At 44.1% G+C, this 24,164-nt stretch overlaps 1 protein-coding gene across 1 annotated transcript; it reads left to right on the forward strand.

The window, feature by feature from the left end:
- The first annotated feature begins 1,331 nt into the window (after positions 1–1,331).
- Positions 1,332–24,164, forward strand: TAF1A (TATA-box binding protein associated factor, RNA polymerase I subunit A). The gene is made up of 11 exons (XM_080651225.1): positions 1,332–1,428; positions 2,948–3,070; positions 5,514–5,683; positions 10,155–10,268; positions 11,537–11,735; positions 14,952–15,082; positions 16,526–16,684; positions 17,272–17,338; positions 18,573–18,696; positions 20,816–20,970; positions 23,552–24,164. The coding sequence occupies exons 2-11, from the start codon at positions 2,950–2,952 to the stop codon at positions 23,662–23,664; spliced, it is 1,353 nt and encodes a 450-aa protein (XP_080507351.1). The 5' UTR covers positions 1,332–1,428; positions 2,948–2,949; the 3' UTR covers positions 23,665–24,164.

Here is a 24,164-nt window from a genome sequence, read left to right on the forward strand (position 1 = left end):
AACCGGTGCTGGCAGCCTGGGGAAGAAAGGCCTATTGCACCAATCTTCATGCAACGGGCCTCTAGTATAAATATATTAGTTTTTAACTATGTCTCTTTTATCCATTGTTGCTTAAGAGTTGTTTTAAGAACGTTAAGGTAAATCATAAACTTCTCCATTTTTGTGAGAGCATGAATTTCTAGCCATATAAAATCAGTTCTGGGTTGGTTTGGGTGAAATTATACCTATGGCAAGAGATGAAATGTAGCATGCCAAGCCTTTAGACTAGAAGCCTTTGTCTATGTCATTTGTGTGCCTTCCTGGCCCGCATCATCACTTAGGTCAACCTTGACAGTGGAGGTAGAGCACAGCTTGAGTGAGGCCAAGGGCTTATGACACAAGAAAGAGCTGATGGAATTGTTCTTGCAAGCTCATAGCTGCTGCATGGTGTTTTTTGAGGACAACACAGAATCAAATATTTGTAGCGAGGAATTCTTGTACAAACTCTTACCAGACCCTTCAATCAACTCTACAATATTCTGATTCTGCTCAAGTGGCTCAATTTCAGGGTACGGAAAAGTCTTGAATTTCCTGTGGCAGCCTATGCCACTATTTGTGCAGTCTTACAAGATTCTTGCAATGACTTGAAAGCTGCCTTCCTTTAACTTGCACTCCTTAGTCCTAGTTCTGTTAACTCGGATGTTCTGAAATAGTAGCCTGAACCCTTCTTTCACAGACCAACCTCCCAAATTTTGGCGATACATAGTGTTTCCATTGGTCTCTGCTTTCCCAGGGTTGTCTGGGCTAGAACTCCTCATCTTTCCGTTATTTCACATTTAACCTCCCTACTTCCGACCCCTATTTCATAAAAAGTTTGTCGATGGTCCTCATGACAGTGACTCCAGGTGTCAGCAGAACCACCACTGCTGAAAGGAAAAACAAATCTTGCCCAACTTTTGGAGAGGTAGTCAAAGGTCCCCTAAATTCAAAACTTAATTTTAATAAAAGAGAAAAATGATTTCAAAGGAGCAGTGAAAAGGCTACGCAGATTTGCTGTGCTCGGACCACCAGCCACTGTTCACCTCATCCACTTGCCCTCCAGTCGCCCCAATATCCATTTGCAACGAAAGTCTCCCATTCATCCGATGAAGATAGACCAAGATGCAAATCTGGAGTGTGCACAATGGGAGGGCGGGAGTTCGCGATCACTTCCGGGTTACCTGGGCGGGGGAACCGGCTGGGGGGCGGGGTCCAGCCGCGGACAGGGAAGACTGCGGCGCCGCAGGAGGAGTTAGGGGCGGGGCTGCGTCTGCGCTTTGCCTGCGAGCCGGGAGCTGGCTTCACGCATGCTCACACGGAGGTGTCGCTAACTCCACTTCCGGTGTTTGCTCTGGCGGCGTCGGAGCTGGGACTGTGTTCGGCGGTACGGGAGAGGTCCTGCTGCAGGCGGTGAGGGCCGCGGGTACCCTCCATCCATCACAGCCGGCGGGAGGGTGGAGGGACTTGGGTGAACTTGGCAAATGCATGGCACGCCTGCAGTCTTGGAGAATTTGGAAAGGGAGAGCGGCTTCTATCAGGACTCGATAAAATGCATGCGCGTGGGATTCGAAATCTGGTGCTATTTAAAACGCATGCTCCTAACTCTAGAATTTGATTTCGAAAGATCTCGCAGGCAGTGACGTGGAGTAGCAGAATGTGAGGCAGGGTCCCTCGTTAGAAAGCGAAGGCAGTGAGCTAGACCCAGTGTGAAGGTGTCCTGAACTAGGGTGCTGGCGTAGGGTAGCGGAGAAGCGGGGAGATTGAAGTGCCAGCAGGCAGCCAGCAGCAGGACCTAATGAGCCATCGGAATGGGGAGCGAGGGAGAGGGCCCTGAGCATCTGGAGGGTTAAGTCCAGACTCAGCTTGGCACATGGCTGTCTTTCTAGATTCCTTGCCCGCCCTCACTTCTGCATTCCGATCCCCTCCTGCGCACACACCCCAAACTCCGTTCATGCCAAGTAGTTTGAAGTTCTAGTTCACAGAATATTGTCCTCACCTTTCTTGTGACCTCGGGCCAGGTTACGTTTCTTCACTAAGACCCTCCGTTTTTTTTTCCACATGAAAATGGGAGAAAATAATAGTATTTACTTCAGGTGTCTGTAAGGATTAATTTAGATGATTTATATGCCCAGTGTATAAAAAGGTCCCAGTAAATGTGAACTACTATTACTGTTATTATTGTACTGTTTTGTTATTATGCAGTTTGCTGTTTCTTCCTTTATTACTTTTTTTTAATACATTTTATTGATTTTAGAGAGGAAGGGAGAGGGAGAGAGAGATAGAAACATCAATGATGAGAGAGAATCATTGATTGGCTGCCTCCTGCGTGCCCCACACTGGGGATCAAGCTGGCAACCCAGGCATGTGCCCCTGACCAGAATCGAACCTGGGACCGTTCAGTCCGAAGTCTGACGCTCTATCCATTGAGCCAAACCAGTCAGGGCCTTTATTAGATTTTTAAAAATTAAAAAAATATATACCTTTATTTGATTTGAGATAGAGATAAATAAACATCACTTTGTTGTTACACTTATTTATGCATTCATTGGTTGTTTCTTGTATGTGCCCTGACCCAGGATCGAACCCCAAACCTTGGTGTATTGGGTGGATGCGCTAACCAACTGAGCTACCTTACCAGGGCTGCTGTTTCTTCCTTTAGATTTGAGTCGTTTTCTTTTTTAAAGCCAGGGGCAGTGTCTTATCTATCTTGGTGTTTTCCTGAAACATAGTTTCTGTCTGTTTTTTTGCATGGATCATTTATTTTGGTTGTTGCTGACAAATTTATATTTTTAAAAGGAATTACTAGATACCATTAATTTTGCTGATCAAGTGGTATTTACAGACTAAGAAATGTCTGTTTTTCTGTATAACTCAGAAGGCTGTGGAGTAAGACGTGCAGAAAGTAACTGATCTTCTCGGTTTGAAATAGGTATGAGTGATTTCAGCGAAGACTTGTTGAGGCCCACGACAGAGGATGATCCAGCGGAAACGAGTGTCCGCTCTTGTTCAGGAATGCGTCTTCCTTGGCTCCAAAAGCATGTAGAAAGTGTGGGTAAGTAAAGTACCATACAGCCATTTTATCTTCCGTGCAAGAGATGATAAGATCCCATACAGATGCTACATGAATAACCAAGCTTGGTTCACTTTTCAAGACAGGAATAAATAGATGACAATTTCTTTTTCTTTCTTTTTTTTTTTTTTTAAATATATTTTATTGATTTTTTACAGAGAGGAAGGGAGAGGGATAGAGAGTTAGAAACATCGATGAGAGAGAAACATCGATCAGCTGCCTCCTGCACACTACCTACTGGGTATGTGCCCACAACCACGGTACATGCCCTTGACCGGAATCGAACCAGGGACCCTTGAGTCCGCAGGCCGACACTCTATCCACTGAGCCAAACTGGTTAGGACTAGATGACAATTTCTTATGCTACAGCCAAAAAGAAATAAAAAAAAGATGATTTTTTGTTTTAGAATTCTTTTTTTTTTTTTAATATATTTTATTGATTTTTTAAAGAGAGGAAGGGAGAGGGATAGAGAGCTAGAAACATCGATGAGAGAGGAACATCAATCAGCTGCCTCCTGCACACCTCCTACTGGGGATGTGCCCGTAACCAAGGTACATGCCCTTGACCGGAATCGAACCTGGGACCCTTCAGTCCGCAGGCCAACACTCTATCCACTGAGCCAAACCAGTTAGGGCTAGAATTCTTTTCCTTTGAATTAATAGTCTGTATTATGGCAGATACACATTTCTTTTTCTTTTTCCTGAGCACTTCTTATATCCCTGACATTGGCTAAATTTATCCTCTGTAAATCTACGTGCTAGCATTTTATTTTTTTATTTTTTATTATTTTTTTAAAAATATATTTTATTGATTTTTTACAGAGAGGAAGAGAGAGGGATAGAGTTAGAAACATTGATGGGAGAGAAACATCAATCAGCTGCCTCTTGCACACCTCCTATTGGGGATGTGCCCGCAACCAAGGTACATGCCCTTGACCGGAATTGAACCTGGGACCTTTCAGTCCGCAGGCTGATGCTCTATCCACTGAGCCAAACCAGTTAGGGCCGTGCTAAGCATTTTAAAGGTGAGGAAACTGAATCTCAAATAACTAAGTGCTGGATGTCTTAGTCATTCACTTTCTCCTCCATTTGCGCCTTAAGGTAACTCATATTGCTTTTGTTGATGAAGCCTTGACTATAGGCACAGTTCTCTAGGGGATCAATTTTAGGAAAGAGTATGGGAGGAAGTTAATTGCTCTAAAACTATGTTTGCAGGTACTTGTTAGTCTGTGTACTCCCAGAGTAAGGGTACCTCCGCTGAAAGACTGCTGGCCCCTCAGGGTCCCCTAGAGGAATGGAAAGGGAGGAGGAGTGGCAGTATGCAACCATTTACTCCTGTAACAGGGTTGTAACTAATTCCAAGTATTCTTAGTATGAGTGTTGTCAATTCTTTTATTTTTTTTTACTAGAGGCCCGCTGCACGAAATTCAGGCACAGGTAGGGTCCCTAGGCCTGGCCGGCGATCAGGGCCGATTGGGGCCTTCCTTTGTTCCACACCGCCCCCTGGTGGTCATCACACATCATAGCGAGCGATCCAACTCCCGGTCTCCCGGTCAAACTCCCGAGGGGACACTTTGCATATTAGCCTTTTATATATAGATTTTTTGTTTTTTTATTTTTAAGACTTTATTGTTGAAATATTACATATGTCCCCTTTTTTCCCATATTGTCAATTCTTTAGAGATCTAAATGCTAATGTCTACAAAACTGTTTTAGTCTAATTTGCATTTTAATATCACTGAGTTACTGGGAACTCAGTCCTTAAAGACATTAAAGCCCACCTCTTGTTTTCAGAACACAGGAAGGTAATAAAGGCCCTACTTGCCTAGGATGGCCCTAATGATTTCTACGCATTCTAACTACTTGAGACTATGCGTTTGGACAGATTCTACTCAGATTGTTTAGTACAAGAATGAAAGGGTGATCGACAGATTTAAAGGGTTTGTTGACTCCGGTAGAACATCAAATTACACATCTCCACCTTAGACTTTTTTTTTCCATTTGCTAAAACTAGTTAAAATAGTGTGCAAGAGTTGGTTTCAAGTGAAGCTAGCTTTGATATTTGGGATGGGCTGGATTAAGGTAATACCCACTGTTGTACTTGTTAATACTTCCATTTATCAGAAGTAAGTTTTTGAGCTGTTGAATTGGGGTCACTGGGTAAAAGACTCCTCTCTTTGCCCAACCGGTATGGCTCAGTGGTTGAGCAACAACCAGTGAACTGGGAGGTCACGGTTGGATTCCCGGTCAGGGCACATGCCCGGGTTGCGGGCTTGATCCCCAGTAGGGGATGTGCAGGAGGCAGCCGATCGATGATTCTCTCTCATCATTGATGTTTCTATCTTTCTCCCTCTCCCTTCCTCTCTCAAATCAATAAAAACATATTAAAAAATAAATAAAAGACTCCTCTCTTTAACCTTTATAGCGACCAGAGGGAAAAAGGAGAAGGATTTTGCTCAGACAACAAGTGCCTGTTTAAGTTTCATCCAAGAAGCCCTGCTGAAGCACCAGTGGCAGCAAGCAGCCGAGTACATGCACAGTTACCTCCAGATCCTGGAAGACTCGGATAGCAACAAAAGGCAGTCTGCGCCGGAGGTGAGTCAGTGCGAGTCTGCGGAAGAGGTTACTGATCCCTGGGAGTTTCAGCTTCTTTTGGTAGAAATGGTTCTGATCTTCACCACCTTTTCTTCATCTCAGAGGATGATTGTTTTATGTATCTAACTGCTAAGGCCAAACTCTGGAATCGTCTTTTTTTTCATGTCTCATCTCCAAACCATCAGAAAGGCCTGTTGGCTGTTCGTTCCGATCCCCTGGGGTCTGACCAGGCTGCCCCTGGATCCAGGCTGCTGCCATCCCGCTGAGACGGCCGTTTGCCCTTTTCCACCTCCTGGTCTGGTTTCAGCACAGCAACCAGAGCGACGCTTTTTTTAATTTTAGAAAGAGAGACATCGTTTTATTGAGATATAATTAACACACCATACAGTTCACCCATTTCAATCGTACAGTTCAATGTTTTTTCATAGATATTCACAGAGATGTGCAACTATTACCACAATCTAAATGTGGACATCTTTGGCCCCCCCAAATAGAAATCCTCTATGGACTTGCATTCAGTCTCTGTTCTTCTCTTCACCCTCCCCCCCCACCCCAAGCCCCTGGCAACCACTAATCTAGGACTTTCTATTCTGGCGATTTCATGTAAGTGGAACCATATAATGTGTGGCCTCTGTGAGTGACTTCTTTCACTGTACATTAATGTTAAGGTTTACCCGTGTTGTAGTGTGTATTTGTACTTCATTCCTTTTTATTATTGCAAAGTAATATTCCATTATATAGATCACTAGAGGCCCGGTGCACGAAATTCGTGCACGGGGGGGAAGGGGTGTCCCTCAGCCCAGCCTGCACCCTCTCAAATCTGGGACCCCTCGAGGGATGTCCGACTGACCGTTTAGGCCCGATCCTACCTGGATCGGGCCTAAACGGTCAGTCCGACATCCCTCTCACAATCCAGGACTGCTGGCTCCCAACTGCTTGCCTGCCTGCCTTCCTGATTGCCCCTAACCACTTCTGCCTGCCAGCCTGATCACCCCCTAACCACTCCCCTACCAGCCTGTTTGCCCCTAACTTTCCTCCTCTGCCGGCCTGGTCACCCCTAACTGCCTTCCCCTGTAGGCTTGATTGCCCCCAACTGCCCTCCCTTGCAGGCCTGGTCCCTCCCAGCTGCCCTCCCCTACTGGCCATCTTGTGGTGGCCATCTTGTGTCCACATGGGGGGCAGTCATCTTTGACCACATGGGGGCAGCCATCTTGTGTGTTGGAGTGATGGTCAATTTGCATATTACTCTTTGATTAGATAGGATTAGATAGGATAGAGGCCTGGTGCACGGGTAGGGGCCAGCTGGTTTGCCCTGAAGGGTGTCCCGGATCAGGGTGGGGGTTCCCTTGGGGCGTGGGGTGGCTTGGGTGAGGGGCCTGTGGTGGTTTGCAGGCCAGCCACGCCCCCCGGCGACCCAAGTGGATGCCCTGGTATCTGGGATTTATTTATCTTCTATAATTAAACTTTGTAGCCTTGAGTGGAGCCAAGCCTCCTGCTCACTCTGGCCGCAGCCATTTTTGTTGGGATTTATTTATCTTTTATAATTGAAACTTTGTAGCCTTGAGCGGAGGCCAAGTCAGGCCAGGGCTGCCAAAGCTTGGCTTCCTCCATCACCAGGGAAACCCAAGCCTCCTGCTCTCTCCAGCTCTGTGGCTGCAGCCATTTTTGTTGGGATTTATTTATCTTCTATAATTGAAAGTTTGTAGCCTTGAGCAGAGGCCTGGGCCCGCCAGGGCAGGCGGAAAGCTTGGCTTCCTCCATTGCCAGGGAAACCCAAGGCTCCTGCTCTCTCGGTGGCTGTAGCCATCTTGGTTGGGTTAATTTGCATACTCGCTCCTGATTAGCTGGTGGGCAGGGCTTGTGGCTGTAGTGGAGGTATGGTCAATTTGCAAATTACTCTTTTATTAGATAGGATAGCTCATTTTATGTGTCCATTCACCAGTTGTTAGACATATGGATTCTCTCCACGTTTTGGTTATTGTGAACAAGGCTGCTGAGACAAGCTGTACAAGTTTTGGTCGGGATGTTTGGGTATGTACCCAGGAGTGGAATCGCTGGGTCGTATGGGAGCGGTTTAATCTCTTGAGGACCTAGTAGACTGCTTTCCAAAGCGATGACACCATTTGACCTTCCCACCAGCAGTGTGGGAGGGCTCCAGTTTCTCCCGTCCTTGCCAACGCTTGTTATTGTCTGTCTGTTAATTACAGCTGTCCTAGTGGTTGTGAAGGTGGCATCTCATGGTGGTTTTGATTTGCTCCCAAGTTCTGTGACTAATGACTAATGCCTCAGCAGGATCCTTTTAAAACATGAGGCAGCACGCCTCTCCCCTGCTGCAGACCTGGTGGCTTCCCATTTCACTGCACGTCGAAGCCAGCGGCCTCCGGATGCCTGCGTGTTCTCCATGTCTTCCCTCTGCCCTCCCCCTCCGACCACTCTCTGACCTCTGACCTCTGACCTCTCTGTCACTCCCCTTGTCTTTTCCTCTGCACCCACACCGCCTTCCTTCTCTTACTTGGACAGGCTCTTACTTGCCAGGTTGCCTTTGCTCTTTCCTTTACCTGGAAAGTTCTCCAGGACTCACTCTAGCTACTCCCCTCCGAGCCACGTTTTCAACGGGGCCTAACGTGCCTACAGTTGCCGCTGTGCACCCCTCTCCACCTTCCAGCTGTCACTCCGGGTCCCCTATGCCCCTCCATTTGTTTCCCATAGTTTTTGCCAATTTAATTATGACGTTTCTTGGTTATTGTCTGTCTCTCTACAGTAGAATGTTATTTTCAGTAGGGCAGGGCTCTGGAACAGTGCCTCGCATATATGGTTAAATTTGTTTAGTAAAAAGCAGTTTGTCTAAAATAATTTCACCTGGAAAACTCAAATAGCTTTTATTGATTTATTTTTTAAATATATTTTTATTGGTTTCAGAGAGGAAGGGAGAGGAAGAGAGAGAGAGAAACATCAATGATGAGAGAGAATCATCGATAGCTGCCTCCTGCACGCCCTACACTGGGGATTGAGCCTGCAACCCAGGCATGTGCCCTGACCGGGAATCGAACCTTGACCTCCTGGTTCATAGGTCGATGTTGCTCAACCACTGCGCCAAGCCGGCTGGGCTCAAATAGCTTTTATTAATACAGTAACCAGTGTATGAGTTAGAGATCTAATAGAGCCAAAAACAAGCTGAAAGAAAAAGTTTTCCCATTGATTGAAAATTTAGTTTATGGACTAACGTTTCATACACCTTTAAGTCACTGGACAGGTAACGGGCTCTTTTTGTCCAGAGTTTGTTTTGTAAAGTGAGGGGATTGGATCAGGGGTTGCTAGGCGCCTGTTTGGAGCAGTGGTCGGCAAACTCATTAGTCAACAGAGCCAAATATCAATGGTACAATGATTGAAATTTCTTTTGAGAGCCAAATTTTTTAAACTTAAACTTCTTCTAACGCCACTTCTTTTTTTTTTTTTTTTATTTTTATTTTTTTTTATTTTATTTTTTTATTTTTTTTTTTTAACGCCACTTCTTCAAAATAGACTCGCCCAGGCCCTGGTATTTTGTGGAAGAGCCACACTCAAGGGGCCAAAGAGCCACATGGGGCTCGCGAGCCGCAGTTTGCCGACCACGGGTCTAGGGCTTTCATTGGACACGCAGATTCCAGGGCTCCGCCCCAGGTCTGAATCCAAGTCTGAATCCCTGCAGTGTTTATTTAACAGGTAGTTCTTGTGTACAACCAGGTGTAAGTACACTTGTGATAGGTGATCTCCACGTTTTCTCTAAGCTCCAGAATGCTCCAGTCTGGCATTCTGCAAACGAGGTCTTGACCCCTCTAAGCTGCGAAGATGCGTTTTACGGTTATACCAAACCATCGGTCTGTATATTTATAGAAATAACTGATTTAAAATTCACTTAAATTTACTTTCAGGTCAGTGTTATTGAATTACTTTAAAGGGGGGTAAGAGAAACAGAGTTCACACCCATGGAAAATGAAGAGCTCCGAGTTCTATCAGCAACGTTGTGGTGCTGTGGGGAGGAAATATCTTTTATTAAAATTTGTCTGTAGCTGATAAACATTCTTAAATTTGAGCTCTAAATGTAGGTTACATATAGTCAGTAGTTAGAAAGCTTGCTGGGATCTCAGGAAGTATCTAGTCCATTGCTCTCATTTTGGTTTTTCTCCTATGTTAGTTAAAAATTTTATCTTCAGTATATATCTTAACTGCCTGCCTTCTTTAGACCACTAATTTAAAAATGGCACTATTATAGTTATCTGGTATTTTAATTGGTGGGAAAGATTTAATCACATGTGATAATATTAGTTTCACTGGGTGAAGTCTAGTGAAGTATTGATGGAAGTGGTATCTAGGAAAGGAAATTATAGGTTGCTTTTGAATGAAATAATCAGAAAAAAAAAATAGCTTTCTTAGGCAGACATTGGTTAAGGCAAAGATTTTACATTTTTGTTAGTAATTTCTGTTTTGACAGATTATTTGGAAACTCGGAAGTGAAATCCTCTATTATCACCCCAAAAGCAGTGTGGAGACTTTTAATGCCTTTGCAGACAGGATGAAGAATATTGGCGTCCTGAATTACTTAACGGTAAGAACATGGGCTTTGCAAATTGACCTCTGCAGTGTTCATTGTAACAAAACAGCTTGTCTCAGCGGCGAGGTAGGTAGTCAGGTAACAGGCATGGACAGAGTGTCAGAGACCTGGATAAATAGAAGCAGAGAGGAAGCAGTGCTGTGAGAACCACTTACTTCTCCGTTTCCTGTCGCCTACCTTGACCTCTGAGTCCAAATACCTTCTTGTTCTGTGTCTCGAGCTGCCCACACCAGCCCTTTGGACACGTGTTCATTGTGCTGAGGGGCCACCTTCCCATCCTTTGCTCAAGTCGCTCGAGCTCTCTAGCAGTTGGCACTTTTGGAAAAGGATTGAACTAAACAAATTGGGAGTTTGAATATGTGAAAACGTTCCCCCCGCCAGCTTTCTGGAGATATAATTGGCATAGAACACCGTGTAAGTTTAATGTGTACAGTGTGATGATTTGACCCATGTACACGTCATGAAAGAGTTACCACAATAAGGTGAGTTCGCATCTCCTTCCTCTCACATAATTACCATTGTGGTGTTGTTCTGGTGAGAACATTAAAGCTCTACCCTCCCGGGAACATTCGGGTACACAATTCAGCGTTATTAACTCCAGTGACCGTACTGTATAATGGGCCCCCGGAACTGACTCATCTCGTAACTGAAAATGGGTGCCCTTTGACCAACATCTTCCCGCCTCCTCCACCCTCAGCCCTTGGCCACCACCCGGCTCCTCTGTGTTGAGGCAGCTTTGGCGCAGCATCGGAGCCGGGACCGCCTGTCTCCCGGGCACAGGTTCTTTCCCTGGATCACGCAGCCCTCTCTCTGTAAGCTGACATCCTTTTACTCTCATCCACCTCGTGCTGTTCCACACCTCTCCCCTCTTTGCTGGATTGACATTTCGGATGACGGGGACCGTGCTGTTACATCATTTGTGTCCTACCAAGATCTTAGCCCAACATACATCCTATTTCTTTTTTTTTTTTTTTAAATATATTTTATTGATATTTTATCAGAGAGGAAGGGAGAGGGATAGAGAGCTAGAAACATCGATGAGAGAGAAACATCGATCAGCTGCCTCCTGCACACCTCCCACTGGGGATGTGCCCGCAACCAAGGTACATGCCCTGGACCGGAATCGAACCCGGGACCCTTCAGTCCGCAGGCTGACGCTCTATCCACTGAGCCAAACCGGTTTCGGCATATACATCCTATTTCTGACGTGTGGTTTATAAGCACCTCTCAGGTCCTGGTGCATGTTCTTGTTACGGTTGCAGATCTCCTTGCAACACGCGTTATACCTTCTGCATCACGGGATGCTCGACGACGCCAGCAGGAACCTCGGCCAGGCGGAGACGTGGAGGTACGGCGAAAAGTCGTCGTCCCAGGAGGCGTTAATCAACCTCGTTCAGGCCTATAAAGGGCTTTTGCAGTATTACACTTGGTCTAAAAAGAAGAAGGAGTTGTCTGAGCTTGGTGAGTGGATACAGGGAACTGTTTCTTGTGGCGATAAGACTGAATCAGAGGGACACGGGTCTTAAGGAGTAAATCCAATCCCCGACCTCCCAGCCGAGCTTTATCCAGGTGTTACAGAGAGCGGGTGCTTCTATGGATGTAAAATTCTCCATCATCTTTTATATACCGGTGTATCAGAAACCTTTTCAGGCAAACTTAGATGATTCATAAATTACGTTTATGACCATTTTAGGTTCATTGCTGTTTTTAACTATGATTTCCAAGAGAGGTGACCATTTTCTTCAGCAGGCATTATCGCATATGATAAATGTTTCTTCTTGTGGGTTTAGAATGGGGTTTAGTGTGTTTTATAATGTTGTTTCTCAGACTACTATTTAAAGAGTAGAGCAAGATAAAGTTGTTTCATCTCTGTACAAAGGTCATAACAGATCATTTTCTGTCTTTTTTTTTCCTTCAATATGTTTTTACTCATTTCAGAGAGAGGAAGGGAAAGGGAGAGAGAGATAGAAACATCAATATGAGAGAAAATTATTCATCGGCTGCCTTCTGCACACCCCTACTGGGGATGGAGCCCACAACCCGGGCCTGTGCCCTGACCGGGAGTCACACTGACCTGGTTCATGGGTCGACATTCACCCACTGAGCCACACCAGCTGGGCACAGACCATTCTCTTGATCATACCAGGAACTGACCGCGTGTCCTTCTCAAACTTGGTTCCCTTGCTCGCTTTTTGTACTGGCCATGGTACCCTGCACGAGTGCCACATTTGTGTTCCTTAAAGCGATAGGCTGTTTTCATTTCCTTTCTCTTGTTTACTTTTTCTCCGTAGCTATTTTGGGATTAACCCCTTTTTAACCCATATTAAAACCAGGACAGTGATTTTTCTCAAGACAATGGAAGGAAAGGCACTTATGGGGGTTCTGGTTTTCTATCCACATCTCAGTCTTGGTATTTATCGCGTCGTGTGTGGTAAGCAGTGTTTTCTTATTATGCTTATGAGATAAGTAGTATTTCCTTGGTCTCTGGTCGTGTGACTTTACTAACCTCAAAATTCCCTTCCCTCTTTCTATTTCTTTTTTTTAAATATTTTTTATTGATTTCAGAAAGAAAGGGAGAGAGACAGATAGAACCATCAATGATGAGAGAGAATCATTGATTGGCTGCCTCCTGCACATCCCCTACTGGGGGGGAATCGAGCCCCCAACCCGGGCATGTGCCCTTGGCCAGAATTGAACCTGGGACCCTTTAGTCCGCAGGCCAACGCTCTATCCACGGAGCCAAACCGGCTAGGGCCCTCTTCCTATTTCTGATCTCTCCCAAGACACTTCCGAAGTGCGGTGTTCTTCGTGATAATCCTGTGTGGTCTTCCTGCCATCTCCCCATCTAGCCTCCCTCTGCCCATGCAGACTCGGTAGACCCCTTGTTCTTACACGTAGACCCAATAGAGCAGCCACCCGGGCAGCCTGTGTTACTGGACTCTTCACCTCTTGCTTTGTAATCGCTCTAAGTTCTTCCCTGTGAGTTTTCTGTGGTATCTCCTCGTCTGTGCCAGTCAGATCTTTCGAGGTCCCGTGTCTGTCTTCTGTTTCTTCAGTTAACCTGGCTAGAATGCCCGCTGTGATATTTTTTTTTTTAAAAAAAAAACAGGCTTGCTGCTGCTGATTAGGCAAGTTTTCAGTTCAATATTTGCTTTCTTACACGTGGTTAGGTCGAACCGAAGCAAATATTTGATGACAGAAGCAGTTGGAACCTGGCATTCACACCCTCTCCCCCCCGGGCAGGTGATGCAGGCCCTTCCTGCAGCGGCCCCTCCGTTCTGTAGCAACGGGAGATGAAGATGGGGTAACACGTGGGGCTCTTTACACGACTTCCAGCCTCCAGTGTCCGTTTAGTAGGAAAAAAAGCGAGGGCTCGTTCTGTAGAACCGCGCTCATAAGGACATAGCACATAACCACGTGCTCAGAGCGACCTTCCCTCGCTGCTGCGGGGGCCTGTCCTGCTGGGATTGGATGCCCTTGGTGACTGGGGACCCCCTTCCACAGGAAGTTCACACCCAACGTATACCTACTCAGGGATCGCCTTTTTGCTTTAAAATGTTTTTTTAGCCTGGCCTGTGTGGCTCAGTGGTTGAGCGTCGACCTATGAACCACGGTCCGATTCCCAGTCAGGGCACATGCCCGGGTTGCGGGCTCTATCTCCAGTAGGGGGCGTGCAGGAGGCAGCCGATCGATGATTCTCCCTCTCCCTCCTTCCCTCTCTGAAATCAATTAAAAACAGTTTTTCTATACCATTTCTTACCTGCTTTCCTCTTATCACCTCGTTTCCAAGCCCATACTGATATTTATTCAGTTGATCTACTGGGGAGAGAATACCGATCCCTCTTTTTTTGGGGGGGATGAGTTAGTTTTCTGGTTAAAAGGTAGCACTGGTACCAAAAAGTATTTTGGTCGTCTGTTAGTTGTTGCCTTTGAAAAGTCTTCAAAGTAACTTCCTTTTAAACCTTGAAGGTTGTGAAATATAACATACAGTAAGTGCTCACTTACCATCGTTGATAGGTTCTGTGACTTTAAGTGAAATGACCTGTGATGAAACCAGTTTGACCACAGGCTGAGAGATATAAACAGGGGTTAAGTTCCTGTGGCATGTCATCCACAGTATAACGAAATGGCGTTGAACGCAAGATATTATTTGAGGATCTGCTGTATGACTCGATGGGATATAGAGCGGAAGGGGACAGAAAAAGTGTATAAAACAAATGTGTGGTAGAATGCATGATTATAAAGCAAACATCCCTGTACCTGCCACCCAGGTTAAGGAGCACAGCATTGCTGTCCCCATCAAGTCCCCCCTGTGTGCCCCTCCTCCCACTGCCTTGAGAAAGCCACTGTCCTGATTTTAATTTGCTAGTATTTGGTTGAGGATATTTGCATCTGTGTTTCTAGAAAGGTTGGTCCATCCTGTTCTGTGTTGTCTTTGTCTGGTTTTGGTCTGAGGGTAATACTGGCCTCATAGAGTGAGCTGGAAGTGTTCCCTCTGTCCTGTTTTTGGGGGGGGGGGGATGCGGGGAAGAGTTTGTGAAGAATCAGACTTATCCTTTAAACGTTTGAATTCACCAGCAAAGCCATCAGGGCCTGAGCTTTTCTGTGGGTAGTTACTGATTGCTGATTCTGCAGTCAATTCTGAATGATTCTTAAAAGTCTTTGGTCTTTGATTAGATGAGGATGATTATGCTTACAGCACAGCATCTCAGAACATGTTCAACCACAGCTGGAAGACGTCCATCAACTTTTCTGCATTGATTCAGACTCCTGGAGTTTGGGACCCTTTCGTGAAGAGTTATGTAGAGGTAAGTAGACTTCTCATAACATTTTATTAGTTTCATTTTTTTTATTAAGTATATTTTTATTGATTTCAGAGAGGGAAGGGAGAAGGGAGAGATAGAAACATCAATGATGAGAAAGAATCAATGATGAGAAAGAATCATTGATGGCTGCCTCCTGCACACCCCCTACTGGGGACCGAGCCCGCAACCCAGACATGTGACCCTGGCTGGAATTGAACCCGGGACCCTTCTGTCCACAGGCCGATGCTCTTTCCACTGAGCTAAACTGGTTAGGTGCTAGTTTCATTTTATTATAAGCCTAACCTCTACTGATCAGAAGGAAACGAATATTTAAAAATTGTTTAAAAAAAAATCTCTTTTTTTGGTCTGAACATTTTTTGTTTATTTTCCTAGTATATTGTAAATGTTACTTTTGTTTGTTTTTACTGCTGGATAACATGTCATAGCCAAATATTTATAAAATAAATAACAATATAGTTGTAAATATCAACTCCATATTCTTTTTTCTTTTTTTAAAATATTTTACTGATTTTTACAGAGAGGAAGGGAGAGGGAGAGAAAGTTAGAAACATCGATGAGAGAGAAACATCAATCAGCTGCCTCCTGCACCCCCCCTACTGGGGATGTACCCGCAACCAAAGTATATGCCCTTGACCGGAATCGAACCTGGGACCCTTGAGTCCGCAGGCCGACGCTTTATCCACTGAGCCAAACCGGTTAGGGCTCAACTCCATATTATTCTTATCGAGCTTAAAAGAAAAGCAGAAAGATCTTTTATGACTCGATGGGATATAAACGGAAGGGGACCGAAATCTGAAATTAGGTCACGACATACCAGGTGAAGAATAACGGCTGTTACCCCAGAGTCATTACGGAAGGACAGAGGGCTTTGGCGCTGGGCACGGATTAGATCCTCAGAGTAACTGGCTTTGTGAACGCGTCACGAGGGCTAACGTGATAATTGTGTGGTCAGAGAGCACCCCTGAGACCAGATGCTGGTGAACCTGGGAGTTCCTGGTAACGCTGGGAGCGGGATGACACGGGCTGCGCTTCGCACGCACTCCTGTTCGGGCTGAAGTTACATGGGGCACAGGCCGGGGACGTCCTGTGTTCTCTCTCCAGCCCGCAGTGCCCTGCCATAAGCGCTTCGTTTATTAGAGGAACAGTTCTTCGGTGAAGTTGTCGGTTTCTCAGTAGCAAATGGGATAAGGGCACAGTGGGCAACCAGCAGGCCTTTGTTGTAAGTGCCGTGTGTGCTCCATCGAGGCTGTCACATGCTGCTGAGAGCAGAAACTGGCGTGACCACCCTACCCCACACAGCAAATGCCGTTTTCAGTTTTATGATACTTTCGTACCCATCGTTAACTTGTGCATTATCTTTCACGTAACTGTCTTACAGAATTTAGCTCAGATATTATGGTGTTTATTTTATTTTTTTATATATAGATGCTGGAATTCTATGGGGATCAAGATGGGGCCCGAGAGGTCCTCACTAACTATGCCTACGATGAAAAGTTCCCATCCAATCCGAACGCGCACGTCTACTTATACAACTTTCTAAAGAGAGAGAAGGCACCAAGAGAGAAACTGATAAGTGTGCTTAAGGTATAGATTTTTTAAAAAAAGATTTTTAATGGGTTTTAGAGAGAGAGGGAAGGAGAAGGATAGAAAGGAAAGATAGAAATATTGGTGGGAGAGACATCGATCAGCTGCCTTCTGCACGCCCTCTACTGGGGATCGGGCCTGGGTCATGGGCATGCGCCCCAACCGGGAATCGAACTGGGAACCTCATGGTTCATGGGTTGACGCTCAACCACTGAGTCACACTGGCCGGGCCTGTGTGAAATAGATTTTTTCCTTTATTTTTTTTTTCTCAGTTTTGACTTCTGAAAAGAAATTAAATTACTAAGTGTGGTAAACAGTATGAAAAATGTATGAGAAAATAAAAAGCCTCCATCTGTTTCCCCTACACCTTTGATTATCTTGTTATTATAAGTGATTTTTAAACAATAGCTTTACAGAGAATCCTTTCTGTACCCGAATTGAAACTGGATAAAAGCTAAGTATCTTAAATCTGTGATTCATTCTCTGAAGGGCTATTCACGAGTAAGAGCTTTCTTTGAAAGTAAGCTGAAATTTGAGAAATGCCTTTTGAATGTGCAAATATCACACAAGATTATCCTTTCTTCCAGATTCTGTATCAGATTGTACCATCTCATAAACTGATGTTAGAACTCCATAGGTTACTGAAGAAATCAGGTGAGTCGTGTGTGTTTTATACCTTTGTGGGCAGACAGGCTGTAGACGAGGGGGTCAGCAGCCTAAGGTCCCTGGGCCAAACCCACTGCTCCCCCCGATCACAGTTCTGGAGCCCAGCCGCTCCCGTGCACCGACTGGTGTCCGTGGCTGCTTCTGCACTGTGGAAGCACTGTCGCTGAGCTGTGACAGAGGCCACGCGGCTCACAGAGCCTGCATGTTCGCTGTCTGGCCCTTTACAGAAACACTTTGCTGACCCCTGCTGTAGCATGCTAGGCAGCAGTCAGCCAAAGAGAGGTGGCTTTAGTTTATATAACACCTCGTTTCAGTCACCACTGCCTCGCGGCTCAATGTAGAAGAGAATGTAGCTTCACCGGGAGAAACCAGCCAGGAGGTAGCGAGCCTGTCTCGGTGCCTCTCCTCGTAGGAGACAATGTGACCTGCCCACACAGGGCAAGCGCTTTAAGCTGTGTTCTCAGTGTATGCAGTTGATCCTCGGACAACATGGGTTTGAGCTGTGTGGATCCACTTACATGCAGAATTTTTTTAATAAATGCTGTAACTCCTAGTGATTTTAAAAAAATATATATATTTTTATTGATTTCAGAGAGGAAAGGAGAGGGAGAGAGAGAGAGAAACATCAATGATGAGAGAGAATCATCGATAGGCTGCCTCCTGCACGCCCCACACTGGGGATCGAGCCCACAACCCGGGCATGTGCCCTGATCGGGAATCAAACCGTGACCTCCTGGTTCATAGGTCGATGCTCAACCACTGAGCCACACTGGCCGGGCATGATTTTCTTAATCACATTTTCTTTTCTGTAGCTTACTGTACTGTAAGAATACAGTATATAATACACATAACAGACAAAATACGTGTGATCAGTACGACCTCTGGTGAACAGTGGGCCATTAGTAGTTAAGGTTTTTGGGAGTCAAAAGTTAGACATGGGTGTTTGACTGTGGGGATGGGGAGATGGATGCCCCTATCTCAGGCGTTCAGTTGTATAGCCCATTCAGAGGTCAGAATCCGCATTCCGGCTTCAGTAGCATGGACTGAATTATTGAATTTTTTAGGTTCTTCACAGGAGAGTATGAGTACAGTGAATTGTTTTAAATTTTCAGCCGAATTAGAGGGCTTATGGTTCAGTAATACTTTATCAACTGATGAAATGTTTGTTTCAGCTTTTTGTGCCTCAGTTTCTTCTGTGACCTAATTGCTGTGACCATTACAGACCAAGAAGAGCACCATAAACTGGGGCTGGAGGTACTGTTCGGTGTCTTAGATTTTGCCGGATGCACTAAAAACGTAACTGCTTGGCAATATTTGGCAAAATATCTCAGACAGATCTTAATGGGGTAAGTAAGAGACGCATGGTATTTATTACGGGGTCAGCATAAATCATAATATCCCCCAGTGTTAGTGCTGATAATAGGTCAATTTTTAAGCAAATAAGGTATTTGCTTATGTTTTTGGATTTCTTTTTTAAAAAAAAAAAAAAATTGGTTATTGCTTTTAGAGGGAAAGGAAGGGAGAGGAAGAGAGAAAACCATTGACAGGCTGCCTCCTGCACGCTCCCTACTTGGGATCGGGCCTGCAACCCAGGCGTGCGTCCTGGCTGGGAATGGAACCAGTGACCTCTCAACCTGACACCCAACCACTGAGCCACACCTTTCTGCTGCTTTCTTCTGACTTTATCAAAAACAAGGACACAAAAAGTCACAAGTATAACATACAAAAATTCTCTCAAGATTTTTTTACATTAGCAAAATAAGTACTACATCACAAAATAAATACCACTGTTCGGTTAGGGCCGTGGTCGGCAAACTGCGGCTTACGAGCCGCATGCGGTTCTTTGGCCCCTTGAGTGTGGCTCTTCCACAAAATACCACGGCCTGGGCGAGTCTATTTTGAAGAAGTGGCGTTAGAAGAAGATTAAGTTTAAAAAATTTGGCTCTCAAAAGAAATTTCAATCGTTGTACTGTTGGTATTTGGCTCTGTTGACTAATGAGTTTGCCGACCACTGGGTTAGGGAATATGTTGGTTTTCAAATTGGAAATAAGGACGAGGCGGGATCACTCCCACTCCGTGCTGACTCTTGTAAAGCTCTTTGGGATTTGCATGTTATTAACTTCTGAGATCACATGGGAAGCAGCTTTCTTCCCAGCTGTTTCCAATAATTTTCAGTGGGGTTTTAAGGCCTCATAAGATCATGGTAGGTTATTCACTCAGCAAATATTGCTTAAGCCCGTTGTGAGCTGGGAATCTAAAATGATAGCTTTGATCATAACATCATTAGTGTCACATTTTTACTTTGTGAGAAGCAGGGATGTAAAAAAATTGTTTCAGCCTTAGCCGGTTTGGTTCAGTGGATAGAGCGCCCGCCTGTGGACTAAAGGGTCCCAGGCTTGATTCCGGCCAAGGGCACATGCCCCGGTTTTGGGCTAGATTCCCCCCAGTAGGGGGCGTGCAGGAGGCAGCCAATCGATGATTCTGTCTCATCATTGATGTTTCTATCTCTCTCTCTTTTTCCCTTCCTCTCCGAAATCAATAAAAATATATATATATTTTTAAAAATAGTTTCATTAATTCATTGTATCCATTTTGGTTGGTTAGGAAGTTCATGATCAGTGGGAACCTGTTTCAGCCTTCAGATCTGACCTGACCTTGGAGGTGGAGCAGGGCTGATTATAAAATTATAAAATGTTTTTGGTGTTCTATGTTGACGTACACACTGTAAACCATTCTGCAGATCGAAAGCCCTGTCTAAGCCCCATCTGAACCCCTGCTGACCATAAGATTCTTGAAGGCAGAGAAATGTCCCGTTCCGTTTTTGAACCCGTAGGAGTTCTGCCACAGGACACAAATAAGTCCTAAATGTGTATTTGCTCAATTAAATTATTCATGAACTCTCGGCCTTGTCCAGTTCAACTGTCAGACCTGTGTGTTCATGTATTTATATTATATTTACTATCTGAATTGGGATAGTAATTCTTTGTAACATGTAATTTAAAATAAGGTTTTAAAGAAGCTTTAAGTAGTAATAATAGCTAACATTTATGGAGCATTTGCCAGGAGCTTTAATGAGACTGCCGTATTGCTGGACCCGTTTAATCCGAATAACAGTGCTGGGCACTGGTGCCATTAATATCCTCAAGGAAACCGAAGCTCAGAGAGGTTAAACACCTTGGCCGGGATCACATAGGTAGCGAATGGTGGAAGATCTGAGGTTTGAATCAGGATTTTGACTTCAGGGTCTATGGTATTAACCACACGGCGCCATCCTGAGCTGGCTATTTAGTTAAATGGGAACTAGGACATAGAGATCAACGATGTGGTTTCATGCGTGTGCCCCGCCCCTGCCAAACTCAGGCATTGGTCTGAAAAGTCTTCCTCTCATCGTTCATGGAGACTCTGCTTCAGTTCCCGTTCTGACAGCGTAGATCCGTCTCCAACACTGACCTTTTTCTTTTCCAGAAATCATCTTGCCTGGGTGCAGGAAGAGTGGAATTCCAGGAAAAACTGGTGGCCAGGCTTCCACTTCAGCTCCTTTTGGGCAAAAAGTGATTGGAAGGAGGATAAAGCTTTGGCTTATGAGAAAGCTTTCGTAGCTGGGATATTGTTAGGAAAAGGTACGTGTTTTCTTTTTATCTAAAAGTCTCCCGTAGACGATTTTGAAATACAAAGTGTGACCACTCTTTCATCTGACAGCTCACCTCCTGCCGTACCTCAGGTTGTTGCTGTGTCTTGGCTATTGTGAATAATGCTACAGTGAAAGAGAGAGACATGTATCTTTATGATGGTGTTTTAAAAAATATTGTGGGGCCCTAACTGGTTTGGCTCGGAGGATAGAGCGTCGGCCTGCGGACTCAAGGGTCCCAGGTTCGATTCCAGTCAAGGGCATGTACCGTGGTTGTGGGCACATCCCCAGTAGAGGGTGTGCAGGAGGCAGCTGATTGATGTTTCTCTCTCATCAGTGTTTCTAACTCTCTCTCCCTCTCCCTTTCTCTCTGTAAAAAATCAATAAAATATATTAAAAAATATATATTGTGGGTAGATACCCAGAAGAGGAATTACTGGGTCATATGGTGGCTCTATTCTTAATGTTTTGAGGAGCCTCCATTCTGTTCTCCATAGAGGCTGCATGAAGTTACAATCCTGCCAGCAGGATTCCCTTTTCCCTGCATCCTCTCCAGCACTTGTTACTGCTCATCTTATTGAGAGTAGCCATTCTACCGGTGAGAGGTAGTTTCTTATTGTGGTTTTGATTTGCATTTCCCTTATAGCTAGTGAGGTCAAGCACCTTTTCATATATCTTTTGGCCATCCACATGTCTTCTTGGGAAAAGTGTCTGTTCGGGCCCTCTTAAGACTGCACCAAAAGACTATTAAAAACAATAAATAAATATAGTAAAAGTTGCGGAATACAAAATCAGTGTACAGAAATCTGTTGTGTTCCTGTATACTAAAAATGAAACATCAGAAAAAGAAATGAAGAAAACACACAATCCCATTTGCAGTTGCAACAGAAAGGATAAAATACCTAGAAATAAACTTAAAAAAGGAAGTAAAGGTCCTGTACTCTGAAAACTACAACAGATTGTTGAGAGAAACTGAAGACACAGAAATGGAAAGACACGCTGTGTTCATGGATTAGAAGAATTAGCATAGCTAAAATGCCATGGTACCTAAAGCGAGATACAGATGGAATACAATCCCCATCAGAACTGCAGTGGCATTTTTCTAAGAAGTAGAACAAAAATTCAAATTTGTATGGAACCACAAAACACCCCGAATAGCTAAAGCGATACTGAGGAAAAAGAGCAAAGCCAGAGGTATCGCACTCCCTGACTTCAAATTACCCTACAAAGCTACAATAATCCAAACAGTAAGGTATTGGCAGAAAAATAGGCACACAAACCAATGGAACAGAATTGAGAGCCCAAAAATCCACACATACACGGGCAACTCATTTTTTGACCAAAAAGCCAAAAACGTACAATGGAGAAAGGAAAGCCTCTCCAGTGAATGGTATTGGGAAAATTGGAAAACCAAATGCGAAAGAGTGAAACTAAACCGCTATCTGACGTCATACACAAACGTTAACTCAAAACGGATTAAAGGCTTTGATATAAAACCGGAAGCAGTAAGATACATAGAGGAAGACATAGGTACTAAATTAGGGACCTTGGTCTCAGAGGGGATTTTGTGAACTTGACCCCAAAAGCAAAAATACGTGAATGGGATGGACATCAAGCTAAAAAGCTCTGTGCAGCAAAAGAAATCAACCAAACAAAAAGGCAGCCAACTAAATGAGAGAAGATATTTGCAAGCAATCCTGACAGAGGCTAATATCCAAAATATATAAAGAATTTATACAACTCAACAACAGCAAAAATAAGCAATCCATTTTTTAAATGGGCAAGAGGGCCTGACCGAACTTCACATGGGCACCAGGCACCTTTGGCAGAGTTATATGATCACCATCCAGCTACTTGCTAGGTGGTTAGAGTGACTAGATAATTCCTGATCTAACCTATGGTTTGTTTATTCTAATGCTTTACATCAAGGTTTTCTACAGATAACTTCCTTATTGTTATAGTTGCCTCTTTCGCTGCTTTTACAAGCTAACTTTGAGAAGGATTCTAGCCCTAACCGGTTGGCTCAGAGGATGGAGCATTGGCCCGGGGACTGAAGGGTCCCAGGTTCGATTCCATTCAAGGGCACATGCCTGGGTTGCGTGCTCGATCCCCAGTAAGAGGTGTGCAGGAGGCAACCGATCAATGATTCTCATCATGGATGTTTCTATCTCTCTCTCCCTCTCCCTTCCTCTCTGAAATCAAGAAAAATATATATTTCAAAAACAACAACAAAAAAGACAAGGAATCTAGAATAATTTGCTTTTGGAGAAGGCTCATTTAATATATGAATGCCTATCACTTAAATAAGGGTGTGGGAGGCAGCTTAGAAAACCAGCTAAAGATGACGCTTTAATGTTGATGGATCAGAAACATCTTTGTATGTAGCAAGCAGTACATTTCATTGGTGATGGCGCTGAGAGCGTACTTAGACATGTAGGCATGGACAGTAAAACTCATTGTCTCCATAATCATTAATGTGCCAGGAATGAAGCAAAACTGAGAATGTAGAAATGTATTTGAAGAATTCGATAAGTATTAAAATTTTCTTTGCTTTGTTTTATTTATTTTTTTAGGTTGTAGATATTTTCGGTATATTTCAAAACAAGATCATCAAGTCTTAAGGAAGAAATTTAAGCGGATGAAGAAGTTGGTGAAAAAACACAGTATTGTGAATCCAGGACCCTGATACTGAATTTTAGTTATTTCAGATTAGTAGCTACAGTGCAGTAGCTTAATGGATAATTATTGAATGTATTTATTTATTTGGTGTTTTAAGAAGGTAGTTTTATATGGCTACAAAAAAGTTATTTTTATACATTTTTATGTTTTCTCTTACTAGTAGTTACAGCTGGAGAAACAGTCTCACTACCTTTGTTCTTGGTAAATAAATATTTTTCTTTTTGTACTGTTAAATATAATATTTATTAAGGAATAACCTTCAAATAAAATATATATTTATTTAACCAGAGAATACACCTCTACAGCATTTATTGTTATTTGCAGATAATTTGCCTGACTTTGTGCAATAAGTCATAACTGTGGAACTGTTAAATGAATTTATATTCTTACTTCAGATTCTAAATAATCCATGTTGGATTTACTATCATGACCAATATTTTGGTGGTGAGTTCTGTTGAGAAACTTTGGAAACCAAAAAGATCTAGTAAAGGACTCTCCCTCTTCCTC

Source organism: Plecotus auritus (assembly GCF_963455305.1).
Source record: "Plecotus auritus genome assembly, chromosome: 14".
NCBI classification, from domain to species: Eukaryota; Metazoa; Chordata; class Mammalia; order Chiroptera; family Vespertilionidae; genus Plecotus; species Plecotus auritus.